This window comes from Mus pahari, chromosome 8, assembly GCF_900095145.1.
Source record: "Mus pahari chromosome 8, PAHARI_EIJ_v1.1, whole genome shotgun sequence".
NCBI classification, from domain to species: domain Eukaryota; kingdom Metazoa; phylum Chordata; class Mammalia; order Rodentia; family Muridae; genus Mus; species Mus pahari.
The window spans coordinates 57,800,266-57,816,459 of NC_034597.1; the positions used below are offsets into that span (position 1 = coordinate 57,800,266).

General features: G+C 46.7%; 1 protein-coding gene across 2 annotated transcripts in view; it reads right to left on the bottom strand.

Moving 5' to 3' along the window:
* Positions 1-16,194, bottom strand: part of Dpysl2 (dihydropyrimidinase like 2) — a 100,531-nt gene that overhangs the window by 40,681 nt on the left and 43,656 nt on the right. For both annotated transcript variants that reach the window (XM_021204181.2, XM_021204182.2), the window contains exon 3: positions 15,313-15,497. In XM_021204181.2, coding sequence (XP_021059840.1) covers positions 15,313-15,497 — 185 coding nt within the window. The remainder of the gene's footprint in view (positions 1-15,312; positions 15,498-16,194) is intronic.

The window sequence follows — 16,194 nt, forward strand, 5'->3', positions numbered from 1 at the left end:
CGAAACAAAGGGTACTGTGTTCACACCTTTATGTGAGGACACATATGGATTTTATGGATAATGCATTGTTCAAATACTAACCACATTGTATACAGGAGCCCGTCAGTACACGGACAGACATCCCACCCTTACACAAAAGCTGCTGTATGGCTGGCTCCCTGTACAGTCAGGAATAGATCGGTTTTCTGGGCTTGGTGCTAAACTAAGAAACAAAAACAAAAAAAGGCTGGCCTCCACTGTTTGTTCCAACATTGCACAATGCCTCTTACATCCCCTCCAAACAAAGTCCAGCAGGGAAGGAAGACTTGGTGAGGTCATCTGTTGACTGGACTCAATTTAAAGCCAAAAGGAGGGGGGAGGGGTGGGGTGTTTTCTTCCTAGGAATCTGGACTGAATTCAAAAGGACAGCACAAACCATATCACAGCCTCACTGGAGCCTGACACAGCCACTGCACTGGCCAGTGTCCCCCTTTTCCACTGAGGATGACGGTTCAATGGGTGTGTTTTGTCCCCAGTTGGTTAGAAAGACTGAATAGGAGACAATCTGGACAGAGTCTGATAACGGAACGCTGTGGAATCCTGATAAGGGGCCGCTGCTTAGCCTCCAGGGGACACCCACCAGCATCCCATCACACATAAATACAAGTATGTCCTCACAATAACACAGGCTCACAATATGCTCTCCCGGTTTTCAGGAATAACAGGGAAACCCAGATCCGAAGCGCAACTCCGAATGCAAAGGCACCTGGAAACTGAAAAATGGAGGGGAACCATACACGCAATTTATCCAACCAGCCGAAGAAACTACTCAAATGGTCTTTTATTTTTATGAATGTCTAGATCATTCTTCTTCCCCATTCATACACACAAATATAATTTAAATACAGTATTAAAATAGCATAGTAGATAAATTGTTCATCACAAAAGTTCTCTCTTTAAAATAAAGGGGGAGGGGATCTGTTAGACACAATCCTGTTTGCTTATAGTTCTAGAATTCAGAAAGTGAGGCAGAAGCGCTCTTGAGCCTATGAGTTTTGAGATCATTCTAGGCAACGAATAACAAATAAATAAAATAAAAATGACCTGATTAGGGCTGGTAAGTAGGTAAAGACACTGGCTGCCAAATCTACTGGCTATTCAGTCCCCAGGTCCACATGGTAGAAAGAGAGAAATAATTCCTTCAATGTTTCCTCTGACCTTCATATACATGCTGTGAAGTGTGTGTGTCGCCCATAGATACACTTTAAGACACCCACTGAGTAGCGGTTTTCCACAGAAGTTTGCAATGACTACATACTACCTTTTCCTAGAGAGGAAGTTACAAACTTTACTTAACCAGTCACTTTGGTCATTGTGGTTGACTTGATACAATGAGTAACAGTGCTATACTATTTTTTTGCTGTTGTTTTTTGTTTTTTTGAGACAGGGTTTCTCTGTGTAGCCCTGACTGTCCTGGAACTCACTCTGTAGACCAGGCTGGCCTCAGAAATCTGCCTGCCTCTGCCTCCCAAGTGCTGGGATTAAAGGCATGCGCCCCCACTGCCCGGCAGTGCTATACTATTTTTTAATTATGACTATTTTGTAGTTGGTTTTTTGTTTTTTTTTTTTTTTTAGTATCTACCCCGTTGTGATCTCCTGTCTCTCTTTATCATGACCTTTTAGAATATTCTCATCTCTTACCATCTTTTTTAATCTCCCACCTGACCACACACACACACACACACACATATGCACCTTTTGAGATGTCTTTTAAGATTTTTATTATTAATTGTGTGTGTGTGTGTGTGTGTGTGTGTGTGTGTGTGTGTGTGTGTGTGTATGTACCTTTCTGGAGCAGGTAGTATACCTGCACATGAACGCTGGTACACCCAGGTAGTGTTGGACGCCCTGGAGTTGCATGCAGATAAGAGCCACCAAACATAGGTGCTGGCAACTGAACTTGGGTCCTCCACAAGTGCAATATATGTTCTTAACTGCTGAGCCATCTCCCCAGAACCACCTTTTGATATTTAGAGTCTATAGAAAGCAGCTGCAGAAGAATCTTTCTTTACAGCATGCAGTTTTTCTATGAACAATGCATTTCTTTTCACTTACTAAACTTTTCTCTTAGGAAGCACATGTAGTATTATGTTCTTAACATCCTTAATTTTATGCTGCTACTTTAAAAAGAATACTTAAATTATATTTCCCATTGGTCATTTATGGCTTATAATAGAATCTTTCAGCCTTAGTACATATTTTCAAATTGGTTACTTCAATAAACTTCTCTTTCTAGAAATATTTTCTTCCATCAGATCCTTTGAATATTTAAGGACTGCATTGAAAAGAACCCCAAGAAATGTATTTTCTTTGTCTGTGCAGGAAACATTTCTGGGGCAACTCCAACTTCCAATAATCCACCTGTTTTCTGGGTACCACCTTGAACTTATCACATCAGGGTTAGCAAAACAGGTTCAAAACCCAAGTTGTCAACTGAGCAGTTACATGCTGGTAATCCTAGCATTGAGGGTGAGGGTCAGGGCACACGGCACGGCACAGCACAGGTGAACCCTAAAAACGATACAATGAAGGGAGAAAGCCACAGACAAAAGCACCGGGATTATGATTCTACTCACATGAAGTGCCCAGAATAAGCAAATCTGTACGTGAAAATGCATTCAGGTTTTCACGTGTGGGAAGACACAGGTGACCTCATCCCTGGCTGAAGGCCACGCCCCCTTTCTTCAGTGCACCACCCAAGAAACGACCGTAACAAAGACAATCGAAGTCTGGCATCCAGCTCACTACATCCTCAAAGGACAGAATGACCAGGCATCACAGCCGGGACTTATATGTACTTTCTCCTATGATCTAAGATAGCTGACTCTCTCCTGTGCTGGAGGCTGTGTCCCACAGGAGAGATGTCCCACCAGGGTGGTGAAGAAGGTGGCACTCGGGTTGCCCTGCCTGGGGAAGCACAGAGCTCAGCAAAGCAAAGAGTCTTCAAAGGAAGACAGGAAAGCCTGTGTCTATAGATGGTGGGAGGGGGAGCACGGCCATCATTTGAATGAATACCTCAAAGTTCGCTGAGCTCCCCAAAGTGAATGTGTTTAAATTTCCATCCTAGATTCTTACGTCAACGGTGTGTCAGAGGCAGGGGCTTCAGGAAGTGTTTAGTCTAGGGGTTATAAGGATGGGCCCCCATCACAGCGTTAGTGGTCTTGTAAGAAGAGGAAAAGAGGACAAGTCTGACCACATCATGCCATGTAGCACCTCCCTCCCGTCGCTTTGTCCTAGCCCCACTACCCTCTCCAAATGCCCTCACCAAGTTCCTGGATTTCCTAGACGAGCCCCAAACCCTCTGTTCTTTATAAAGGACCTAGTCTGTGCTATTTACTTAGAGCCATACCCTCTGTTCTTTATAAAGGACCTAGTCTGTGCTATTTTGTTAGAGCCATAGAAAGTGGCGGAACGCAAGGGGTCTCCAGTAGCCACACGGCTGAACGCTCTTAACAAGAGGCAAAAATCAGGTGACAATGAGAATGTGTCTCTGGAACAAACAGGACAAAAGCCACTTCAGGGCAGTGAGGAGCAAGCACTTTGAGCATGAGGAAGGGGTGGTAAAACAATTCTCAACAATGCAGAAGTCAGTCCACAAAACAAATTTAGCCCCCAAATCTCCCAGAGTCAGACATTCCTATAAACCAGTTGGGCTGTCAGAAGGGAAGCTGATGGACTGCCTCCCTTCCACCTCTGTAACTCACCCCGGCCTCGTGCCCAGTTCTGTCTAATCTACCACACCCTGAACCCTCTCCTAAATGCCAGGAGGCATGAAAGGCCTCCAACAAGCAAGGAAATCCAGGGAGGCATGGAGGGCTTCTTGCTGGAGCTAATAAGCAGTAGTCTATCCCAGAACTAAGGTCTCCTGATTCTCTCTAAGAAGATGCGTCCTTGAGAGATGGAGGCCTCAAATTCTTTCCACTGTACCTCATGTTTCCTTAGTGAATCCCTGGGATAGCTACACAAAGGAAAAAAACAATGCTATGAGCAACAGCCCCAAGCCCGGACGGTGGTGGGCTCCCCCCTGTTCCCAGACTCCCACCCACAACCCCAGCCCCACCCCCATCAGCAAAACACCGAATTCAAGGGTTCTCCATCAGGTATAGGGAGGGCTGAGCTGATAAACCTCACAGAGACTTGGGAAAGAGGAGCCCCAGACAAGGTCAAGGAGCCTCTGAGGGCAGTTGGCTCCACTTGACATTGAACAGGGGCTGGGGCCTCTCCCAAGTGAGATTCACTTAGGCTGGTGAATTCATGGCGTAACTCACTACTGGGGACTGCTGTCCAAATAGCACTCGGAAATGCAGGAGAAATCTAGGTCAGGGAGGCAGGGCTACTGTGGAGAGACCAGAGGCAGTCAGTAGACCACCGTGGTGGCAAGCTTCTCCCCACGGGTGTAGCCTCCCTCTTAGTGGGAGATGTCCAATAACTGATCATTTTCTCCCTCTATATTACAGAAAAGGGAAAGGCACTTTGAAGTGATAGTTGGTTGGAAATGCAGGATAAAGCCTCAATACTAGAATCTTCCTGCTGCTGGCGAGATGGGGGACTGGACAGAAGCCTGGTCCTGCCGGCCAACTCAAAGTAAGTAAGGGATGTGCCCAGGGCTTCTGTGGTGTTCACGGACATTCTAATTGTTAAAAAGCAAGCAAACAAGCAAAAAAGCGAACCCTTTGGGCTAAGGAAACAGTTTAGTTGATTAAGTGCTTGCCGTACAAATCTGAAGGGCTGAGATCAATCCCTAGAGCAAACGCTGAAAATTTGGACATGGTGGTGTTCAATGACAATCCCAGCACTGCAGATGTGGAGCTCTGTGGACCTCTAGGGCTGGCTGCCTCGCTTCCTTGCCGCGTGAACTCCCTGACTCCTATCTGCGCCCTGTCAGTGCTTAGATCGGAACCTTAGCTAAGCTCAGAGGAATGAAGCAAGTCCGCAGTCATCTCTGGGCTTCCTCCCAGTCCTTCAGTCCTAGCTGGGTAGTCAGCTCTTGACCTTCAAGGTCAAAGGGAGGATGGGACAGGAAATGAGGGCCCAGGGTTTGCAGATTCTCCGAGCACTTAATTAATAATCTCTACTTGCAAATAAATTTTCTTCCCGGGTCTTGTAACCGGGACAGAATGCTGTCCTTGACTCCTGCTGGATGTCTACGGAGAAGGTCCAGAAGGCGCAGAAAGCATCTGTGAGGTCATTGGCAGAGGTCGCCAGAGGACAAGGGAACAAAAGAGGAGAAGCACCTTAATAGTCCACACATGCCTTTCTTTGCTTGGGTCAGTCTGGCCTGCACCATTGCCCCGATGTTACATTAATAGGATATAGGCTGAAGTGCATCCATCAGACAGGACCTTAAATGTTTGTCCTTAGAGAAGTTCCACAGAGCTGCACAAAATGACCCAACACACAACCAAGACTCCTTACTTAAGCTGTGACTTCCTGTCAAGTTCCCAGTTCAAACCCTGAAGAGCAACTTTCTTCCGCTCCCAGGTTTAATAGTGGCTGTATTCAGCCTGGCTTTTATCTGTTATGATTTGTATTGATAATGAATTAAGGTGCAAAATAAAGAATGACTGTAACAACTACCAGCTAAAGGAGAACAGGAGAGGTATCTGCCAGGTGCACCTTCCTGAACCAGCCACTCATGGCGCCATGGGAGCCATGATGTCACCCTCTGGTTTGATGCTATGAGACAGGAAGACACAGTCCGCAGTATCCACCCAGAGGAGACAGAGCTCTGCTTTCTGTCAGGCCCTTCCCAAGCCCACTTCCCTGAGTTGTAGGCACTATATGACTAAATGGTTCCTTAGCCAAAATACCCACTGGAAAGGGTCAGTCCCTAAGGCTGGCAGAGGAAGGACGTGGGGCTGTATCCTAGGATCTACACCAAGCTTCAGGACAGGAGGGTGCAGCAGAGGATGCTGGTGCCAGCTCAGGGCAAAATGGACACTAAGGTACAGACCTGGTAACAGGTCCACCGTGAAAACCCCAGGGCTCAGCGTGCACAGCAGCTCAGAAGAGGCGCAGTACTGGCCTCCTTGGAGTTCCAAAGACAACTGAGATCCAGTGAGAAAAGTGTCCTAAGGGCACAGATTTACATCTACAAAGCCAAATGTGTTGCCAAGAAAACCTAGACCCCAGAGTGGAAAAATGTAAAAGTTACATTTTTTTTTTTTTTACTTTAGTTTGTAATCATTTTTTTCTTGCTGTGTTCAAAAGAGGAACTGCTTTACATAGGCTTCGACACAAAACAGACTCTAAATGCTTCCTGATCTTATCAAATACTGTACCTCAGCACGCATTCAGGCAGAAGGGGTCTGCATCCTCCATTCAGAAGAGACAGACAGATGACTGATGGGAGAGACAGGCTCGATGAATGACAGACAAGACTCATGGATGGGTGATTCAATAGATAGGTACAGACACATTTAATACTGCAGTAGATTACAGAGATGCCAATAAACACAGTAGATCGATGCATATGTGACAGATTAATTAAAAGAGATGAATAGGTGACAGACAGACAGACAGGAGGTAGATGGATGGGTCACAGAGTGAGCTATGACCTAAAGAAGAGTAGTGTCTCCCCCGCCCCAATTTCTTATGTTGAAATCTCACCCCTAGGAGGATAACATTAGGAGGTGAGGTTTTAAGAAGTGATCATGGAACTGCTGACTCTATGAATGGACTTAGGGTTCTTACTACAAAGGTCCATGAACCCTCCCCCACCATGTGAAGGCACAGTGTCTATAACTCATAAAGCAGGCCCTCACAAGACACCACATTTTCTAGTGTCTTGATGCTATACTCCCCAGCATCCACAACTCTGAGTAGATTTCTGTGGTTTGTAAACTGCCCCATTTTGTCATAATAGCCCAAGGTAGTAGGTAAGTAGGTGTGTGTGTGTGAGAGAGAGAGAGACAGACAGACAGACAGACAGACAGAGACAGAGAGATTTCCCAATAGATTCAATAAATGGCACATATATACCTACATACATACATACATACATACATACATACATACATACATACATACTTAGGATAGATAGGTAGGTAGGTAGGTAGGTAGGTAGATAGATAGATAGATAGATAGATAGATAGATAGATAGATAGATAGATAGATAGATAGATACTTAGATGGATAGATAGATAGATAGATACTTAGATAGATAGATAGATAGATAGATAGATAGATAGATAGATAGATAGATAGATAGATACTTAGATGGATAGATAGATAGATAGATAGACAGACAGATTAAGATAAGTGGCAGATATATATTATAGACAACTTATAGATTACAGAGCAAAAGATAGATGATAAATATAGGCAGGCGATAGGTAGACATAGATAGCTATGAATACATAGCTGAAAGACACTGGGTAAACTAACAAATGAAGATGGATAAACTACATGAGAGTCACACACACCAGAAACATCACCGCAACCATTTGTAAATAGCATGTTTTTAAAAATGCACAACTCTCACTTATTCTGTACATAAGCGTAAGAGAGAGCAGCCTTGCCATGCTCACAGATGTAAAACTGCTACCTAAAAAGACATTAGGATGGTGGCTTCCAAACGTCGAGTAAGTACTACCAGCTCAGAGCTGGTTCTTGGTGCACTCCTGATACTGCCTGTCACGTGATGCTCATCCTCTGAAGTGGCCCAGTGAGTGCCACCTAGCCACAAGAGCAGAGCTAGGACAGATCTCAATGGTTGCCTGGAGTACCCTGATTCTATGTCATTACCAAGATCATCTGATTCCTTGCACGCAGGCTCCCCACAAGCAAGGACTCCAGTTCTGACCTATCATTAGAGGGAGACTAGGTCATAAACACGACTCAGTCCATCTAAGACAGTAGGCTTCTGGCAGAAACACAGCACAGCGGGTGGCCCACAGGGCTGGAGATGGCAGTCACCAAGCCAGCCAAGATACTTCTGCCACATGCTCCTCTTATCCCAGCTCCCACCCCGTTTTCCCACTCACTCCCTCTCCTAACCAGTGCTGGGGAAGGAGCAGTGAAACCTTTTAGACACCAAGGACAGCAACTGAATCCAGAGGCTCGTTTCCAGCTGTTTCCCAAGATTCTTGATGCACTGGCTATGCAAGCCACGCCCCCAACCAGGCCTTAGCAGTGAAGCCCCTCCTCTTGCAAAGAGGACAGGGCAGAGCAGGAAACAGAGCTCAGAGGGCACCTCTGGCTTCTAGAAACCTGTGTGAACATATATTCAGTCCATTTCACCAGAAGCCCAGCTGTTGAGACAAGATCTTAGAGGCTGGAAGCTTCCAAACTCAAAAGGCTAAACCCACCTAGAAATAGGTCAGAAGATCCTGTGCCTGCAGTGTGTTTTAAAAAAAACAAACTCACCAGGGGGTCTGAATGTGCAGTTATACTCTTTAATTTGGCCAGAGATCACTGCAAAATTCTCTTTGCTGGAGAGGCCTGGGCCACCACGACCCCACTTCAGGCAGCATCCGCTCTATCATTAGGGGAACGTTCAGTCACATTCTAAAAGGGCTGCCTCCCAAATGGGTTAGCCAGAAAGAACCCTAATTTCTACTCCCCAGAATCCCCCTTTATCATTAACCACGGCAGTGAGGCTGACTAATGGCAAAGAATCTGAATGAATGGCTTCACCCAACAAAGGCAGCAAATCTCAGGCAGGGCCCTCAAAGCCCAAAGAAATAAGGGATTGCATTGTTGCTTGGGAAGAAGTAGGGGGGAAAAAGGCTACTCAAAGAGGTAAAGAACCGCAAGGGAGTGACTTAGGACAGAGCTATCAACCAGGAGGGAAAAACAACACACCTCCTGGCCCGCCACGCCCCAGGGCACTCAGTTTTGCTTTTTAAGTATTGTGCACCACTTATTGTCTCTGTGTGTGTGCATATCCTGCATGAGCAGGACTCTCTCTCTCTCTCTCTCTCTCTCTCTCTCCCCTAAAGTCCTCGGGCCACTCTCAGTTTGCTCTCTGCTTTTCGATGATGGCTGAGGAGTTTCTTTCCCCTGCCACCATGCCTGCTCGCTGCCAGGCCTCACCACCATAATGAACGTGTCTTTGTCTGGGCCCATAAAACAAAAGAAGCCGTTCCTCCTGTAAGTGACACTGGTCATGGTATTTTATTTTAGTGACTGAGAAGTAACCAATACAGAAGCCAGAGGAAGCTTCTGATGTTGTCCTTCTGGTGCTCATTCTCACGAATGGGACTGATGGAAAGTTCCCAACCGCCTGAAATCTCTAGGGGAAGCTGGGGAGTTCTGGAAGCATCTCAGAACTGAGACTCTCCCAGATCTCGGTGCAACGGCCAGGAACAGAGTAGAGACTGAGATCCAGGGCGAGGGAGATGTTACAGGAGATGGAGACCACCCCTTCCTAAGCCAGATGGATCTTTAAGGCTATCTAGTCTGCCAGCTCAAAAAGAGGATGCAAGAGAGACACCCTGGGCTCCTTCAAGAGACAATCCATTACAGACATGATTTCTGGAGCATTGGGAAGAACAATGCTCCCCTCCAGGATGTTTCTCCCTATTGTCCTCAGCAACAGATAGCAAGTGATCAGCCCAGCCATAGACAAAACCTTCCAATCCAGCCACCCAGTGACACCTGAGCAGGTCTAGAAAAGGCCTTCACGTCCTCAGGTGAATCACGTGACTTAATCCATGTGGAGGCTTGAGAGAGATAAGAAACTGAGAGGGGGGCAGGGTGCACCCAGTCGGACAGTCCATTGGATAGCATGGCTTTCTAAATCAGACCACAGGCAAATTTTGTGGTGACAACTTTGGTCCTGGACTTGGAAACTTCAGTGTGATGTGGTTGGGTGTTTTCTAAACACTTTCTAACCAGAGTCAAATGAGTCCTACAAAGGGAATAATCAAAGTATCCATTACAGACACAGCCAGCTTACACAGTGTGTTCACACGTAGGCCTGCCACAGGCAGGGAGCAAAACCAAATGCCACATGGATGAACAAATGACAAGCAACGGATGTACCACAGTGGCACTCCTGAGCCACGTCCTCTCAAGTTTCCTCCATCCACCGAAAGGCCTAGGACAAGCCCAAAGGGTCCATCAGCGTCTCTAGGGTCATGCGACTTCCACTGCTACAGTCCTCGGAGAGCAAGCTCTCTTTGCTATGCAGACCATCATGAGCACTTACCCAAGAACAGCTCAGGGAAAGAGCCTGCCTAGTCCACAACCACAGGCTGATGCATCTGTGTTCTGGGCTCTCCTCAACTGCTGGCAGAGCTGAGCATGGCACTGGTGTGGGGGGGGGGGGTGGCTAGAGCAGCCTCTGTCATCCCAGTGAGCACAAGACACACAGGTGTTTTTGAAACACACCTGGCTCAGTCACACAGCATCACTCAAATCGAGTCTCCTTTGTGTTTTCTTTTATTTATTCAGCCAGCTAGCCAGTCAGCTATCATCCATCCCTCTTAGCACTGACACTGGTTGGGTGGGAAACTTGAAAACAAGACAAAAGGTCTCAACAGACACACTACAAGAAACTAAGTGTCACAAAGTATGAGATAAAAAACCATCTTTTGCCAGGATTCGAAGACGTTATGGACTGCAGGCAGAGGGCACCAATGCTGGACCTCAGAGGGAGTAAGGGTTCCCATAGGCAGACAAGAGGACAATCAAGAAGTCAATGTGTTCCCTGCGGCCCCACCACTGACTCCAAGCCAGGCAATGGTGGCGCACGCCTTTAATCCCAGCACTTGGGAGGCAGAGGCAGGCGGATTTCTGAGTTCGAGGCCAACCTGTTCTACAGAGTGAGATCCAGAACAGCCAGGGCTACACTGAGAAACCCTGTCTCGAAAAACCAAAAAAAAAAGGAGTCAATGGGAGTGGAGGCTGGGTAGCAGGTTAGCACGGCATTGCAGACAACTTGGGCTGTGTTCTCTGAGCTGGAGGGGACCACTGAAGGATTCAGAGGAAGGAGACAGCAAGAGCAAAGCCTGGAGAGGAAGATTCCAGCCACAGAGGGCTGGGGCCAAACTACAGGAACAGAAAGCAAACGTGGAAATTGGCCGGCTATAGAGCAACATGCACTAGTACTCCTGAAGATCCAAAGAGGCTCTGGGAACCAAGCCAGTGTGATCATGAGGCCATGCTCTGGAATTGGGCACTGGAGACACAACAGAGGAGTCACCAGGGTACACTGTGCCCAGGTTCCACACCTCCAGGAAAAGCCTTGAACTTAGGTCAGCACAGTAACTTCTGTCCTTGGAGATTTGGCCTGAGAAGCCAGCACAGGCTTCGGAGAGCTGAACTGTGCTCTGTATTCACACAGTAAATCTGATAAGTCAACTAATTGAGGGTCCATATTTTTTTCCCCTTTTCATCTTACTGAACATGTGTGGACTTTTCTTGTCATCAAGTCCTGTGCTGGTTTTATGTTGCAAACTTGACAACACAGAGTCCCCTGGGGAAACAGAGCCTCAACTGGAGAACTGTCTCCATCAGATTGGCTTGCGGCCAATGATCTATGTGAGAGGGCCCCGCCCACTGTGGGCAGCACCATCCCTAAGCAGGCAGGCCTGGGCTGTATAAGAAAGTCAGTTAAGCACGAGGCAGGAGCAGTGAGCAGCATTCCTCCAGAGCTTCTGCTTCAGTTCCTGTCCTGACTTCTCTCAAAGATGGACTGTGACCTGGAAGCGTACGTTGACATTAACCCTTTCCTCCACAAGATGCTTTTGGTCATCGTGTTTATCACAACCACAGGAAAGCAAACTAGAACACACCCTGAAATAACACAGCAGGACAACAATTTCCCCCAGCATTTATATTGTTATCAGGCGTTAGGAATAATTTAGAGGTTATTCAATGTCTCCAGGAAGTTGCGCGTAGGAGACATGTAAATACTATGCCATCCTTACATAAGAGACTTGTGTGCTCTCAAATTTTAGTATCCTTGTGGGGGTCGTAGAACCAATCCCCATTTTCCTAAAGCAGCATTCTAGTCACCCCCCACAAGTAGCCACCTCCAGCCACCAACCGCCATGACTGTGGGGCCAGTCTGGATGCCACCAGTTGACTATGTCTGGTGTCTCTGCCCACCCATCCCTGGTCAGAAAGGGCAAAGGGCATCCTACCACCCTCCTCTGGGTCCCTCACAAAGGTCCCATTGTGTGAGGCCCAACAGGAGCTTGGCTTTATGGTAATAACATGTTCTGCTAGTGATCTGGTGATGTGTCACCTTCTTTACATGGGAACATTCGGCTGCATTTTCTTCAGCAAGTAGAGCCTTGCCAGATGGAAACAGAGCCTCCAGGGACAGGAACACCAAAGCCAGCAAGGAGAGAGGTGAAGATTCACCCCCACTGTGCAGCTGACAGGATTAGAGAAGGTGAGAGGAAGAGAGGGAGGCGGGGTGGGCAGTCTTTGTTGTTCACCCAACTGCTGTTTCCACAACAGCCAGAAGCTCATCAAGTTTGCAATTAAAAACACCCAAAGCCTTCCCTTCTGGTCCAGTATGTATCCAGGAAGCTAGGGGGCTCTTTAAAGCAGTGTGACCTGAGTTCCTTGAAGCTATGCCCCTGCCCTGCAAAGCAAGCTTAGGCCACATCCTTAAGCCAAGAATAATGTATGTGCACCCAGCAAGCAGACTACAGGGGGAAAAAAAAAAATCCCGATTTCTCACCTGCATCATTACAGCTCCTCGCTAGGGGAAAGGCAGGCTGCTGGGAATCCTGTCCTCATTAGCAACCATGATGAATTTTTGCATGAGTCGCTGGCACTTTTCCACAAACTACAAAATTTGACAGAGGCTGGGTGTGACAGCTCGGCGCACAGCATGTCACCTGATTACCCTCCATCTTTCCCTTTCCACCTTTCACAAAGTGTGCTTCTACCCGGGTTTTACAACCTGTGATTCAAACTCAGGACCTCGAATATGCAAGTTCTACTGCTGAGAGACAGGCTTGGCCCTTGTTCCATGATACTGTTCATTCATCAAGCCCCCTTGCTATTGAGCCAAACGGATTGCATCTTAAACCCGAATTGGTGCTATCACATCCCAAGAGACAGAGACAGCCCCCCTAGTGACCATCGTAAGGGGTGGCACCTCCACCCAGGGAAGGAAGGAAGCCCACAGGTGCTGAGTGAAGGAGTAAGAAGGTCAAAGGGTAACAAGAAGAGGTATGGGATAACCCTTCAGCAGCAGGGGAGGGATGAGAAGGGACAGGTTCCAGCAGACTGGAGCTGAAGCTCAGATCAAGTGCAAGGAGTGAAGGAGCAAGGGCAGAGACAGGAGGAAGTGGTAGAGGGTGCATGTCAGTCTCTCCTCTGGCTTCCCAATGAATCTGAGAGGAAACAAGCCCTTCTGTACCTGCAGAGCAAAGTACAGGTGGCTACAGGAAAATATACATATAATCATGTTTATATATATATATTTATATATAGCTTATATATAAATAAGTATATTTATATATAAATATATTTGCATATAAATTATATATACATATATACATACATATACATATATATACATACATATATGTATGTATGTGTATATATATATATATATATGTATGTATATATATATATGGCATTGTCAGTGTGGGAATAGGAAGAAAGTATTGGCTATGTAAATACTTACTATACAGATGAGCTCTAATGCCCAGCAAGTTCATGCTGAGAAGAGACCAGATCCCCAGATGCCTGATTCCTAGTGAAGGGCACTTTGCTGTCACAGAGGCATGGCAATGCTTAGTGTAATCAACCACTCCCTGGGGAAATGTTGTCTGTGGAAAACTAATCCACGGAGGTCAAAGCACGGGCCTCCTTGGTGTCCACCTCAACTCAAGGCTGGTTGCCACCCTGATTTGGCCTTTCTAGCTGATATTTGAATGGTCTGGATTTCTTTTGGTTCATGATACTCAGAAAAAAAGAGGGAGGGATCAGGAAGTGACCGCTCAGCCTGTGAAGTGCCAAGAAGCCAAAGAGACCAGCAAGCCAAGGTGGGGGGTGTCCATGAAAGGCTCTCCCAAGAACATCACTCCCAAGGCAGAGCAGCCAGCCTTTTGACTGGTGGGCTGGGGGAGCAGCCAGGACCACCCCTGGAGGATCTATCTGGGAACAGAGGGCTGTCTCCAACACTTCAGATTGAAAACCAGGATGGCGGGAACACCAGGGAGTTGGGTCAAATTTAAAATGCAGGAGCCACAGGACATTGCTCCTCTGGTTTCAGGAAAATGATGAGACGCCCCCAAAGCCACAGTCATCGCTGAAAAACACCCAGGAAGACAGGCTTCAAAAAACATGACCTATGAGGCTCTTTCAGTGTTGGTCCCAACCCCACTAAACTTTTCCTTCATGACACAGAGTACTGACTTCTGTCCTTGGACAACATCCCTTTCTAACAAAGGACTCTGCTAGGCTACTTGCAGCTCCCCGAACCTCCCCCCAGCCCACCAGTCAAAAGGCTGGCTGGGATCAAACCACTCACAATCGAACTCCGAACACAGCTGCTGTGTCTGGTGAATACACATTAGACTTGGTTGAACCAAGAACACAAAACCCTGGGAGGGGTGCCGTAAAAGCACACCACTGTGGGTGCCTACAACTTTCCTATCTCACAGACAAAGCATATCAGTGGGTCTTGTTCCCAGCACAGCAGCCCAACTCATTCAGTGTCCAGAGCAGGCTAGAAAACTACTCCTTTGATTGACCTCCCTATTACTGGAATAGAGGTTTTGGGCGAACACTCCATTGTATCTGAGTGTGGTGGCATATGCCTATCACCCCAGCATTTGGGAGGCAGGGACATGAAGATCAAGAATGAACCTCAGGTATTGTACAGAGGGATTGAGGCCAACCTGGGCTACTTAAGACCTTGTCTTAAAAAAAAAAAACAAAACAAAAAACAAAAAAAAAACAAAAAAAAAAATCAGAAAATACTTCCCTTATTCTATCTTCATTCTGAGAAGAATCCTTAGAACTTTTATAATCTAATATTTATGACTTCAAATACCATACTTTTATAACCCAGACACATTTTGAGGTCAAGGAGGACGAAGATGGCAAAGCAAATAGAGCAACCAGGCCTCCTCTCATCCTCTACCATTCCCCAGAAGCTCACCCTCGAGTTCAACTGCAGGAGCAAAGCTTAGCAGAAATCAAGGCTAAAGAAATAAAGACAGTTCACTCTCCGTGGTCTCCTTAGTGGGTAGATCAAACCTCTGCTCCGTTCACCCAACGGAAGACTCTAGTGCCACAGGCTCATTTTCAGACCGCCCCGAGTGCAGGTTAAAAGTGATGGTGCCCAAGCCTTACTGATCATGGTGGTTCCCCCGGCCAGGGCCGCCTTGGTTCCCTGGAAGAAGTCGTCAGCTGATGTCATTCCCTGGTCAGGCATCTGGAAGCGAGTGTGCACGTCAATCCCTCCGGGAATCACCATTCTGGAGTGGGCTTCGATGGTCTTCACCCCTCCTGGTACGATCAGGTTTTCTCCTATTTGCCTAAGAAAGCAGAGTTGGCGTGAGAAAGAGGTGCCAGGGAAATGTGGAACCAAATTGGATCTGACATCTGTTTTCATTAAGCTGTAAACATCCCTTCCCTGCACAACAAGAGCGCTTTTTGGGTTGTTACTCTAATCTTTCATGGAGCCCCTCCCATTTCTCATCCTCATGAGTAGATGCAAAATGAACTAGGAAATTAGGCACAGAGGCTCATATAATCCCAGCACTTGAGAGGCTGACATGAGAATTATGTCTAGTTCAAGGCCAGCCTTGGCTACAGAGTGAGTTCCTAGCCCACCTGGACTAGCGAATGAGGCCCCTGTGCCCAACGGTGACTTATACGAGGCAGCAAATTCCCCAGTCAATGTCCAGTTATCAGAAACCTCTAAGATTGAATAATGAAAAAACCCCAAAACACTTGCATAACATTCGCCCCACGGTCGTCTCCTGACAACCCCCCATTTGGCTAGTTTTCCAATAACAACCTGCTCTAGAGCTGACTCTCTCTCCCAACATCTGTTTGCCCTTTTTTTCCTTTTCAATGTGGGAAAAACGGAGGTGGAAGAGTGGAGAGAGAGAGAGCAAAAGCAAAAAAAAAAAAAAAAAAAAAAAAAAAAAAAAAAGAAAAAAAGAAACACTGTAATTTATGCGAATACAATGTGGAAAGCAGGTTCTTATGGACTCAGATAACCACCAC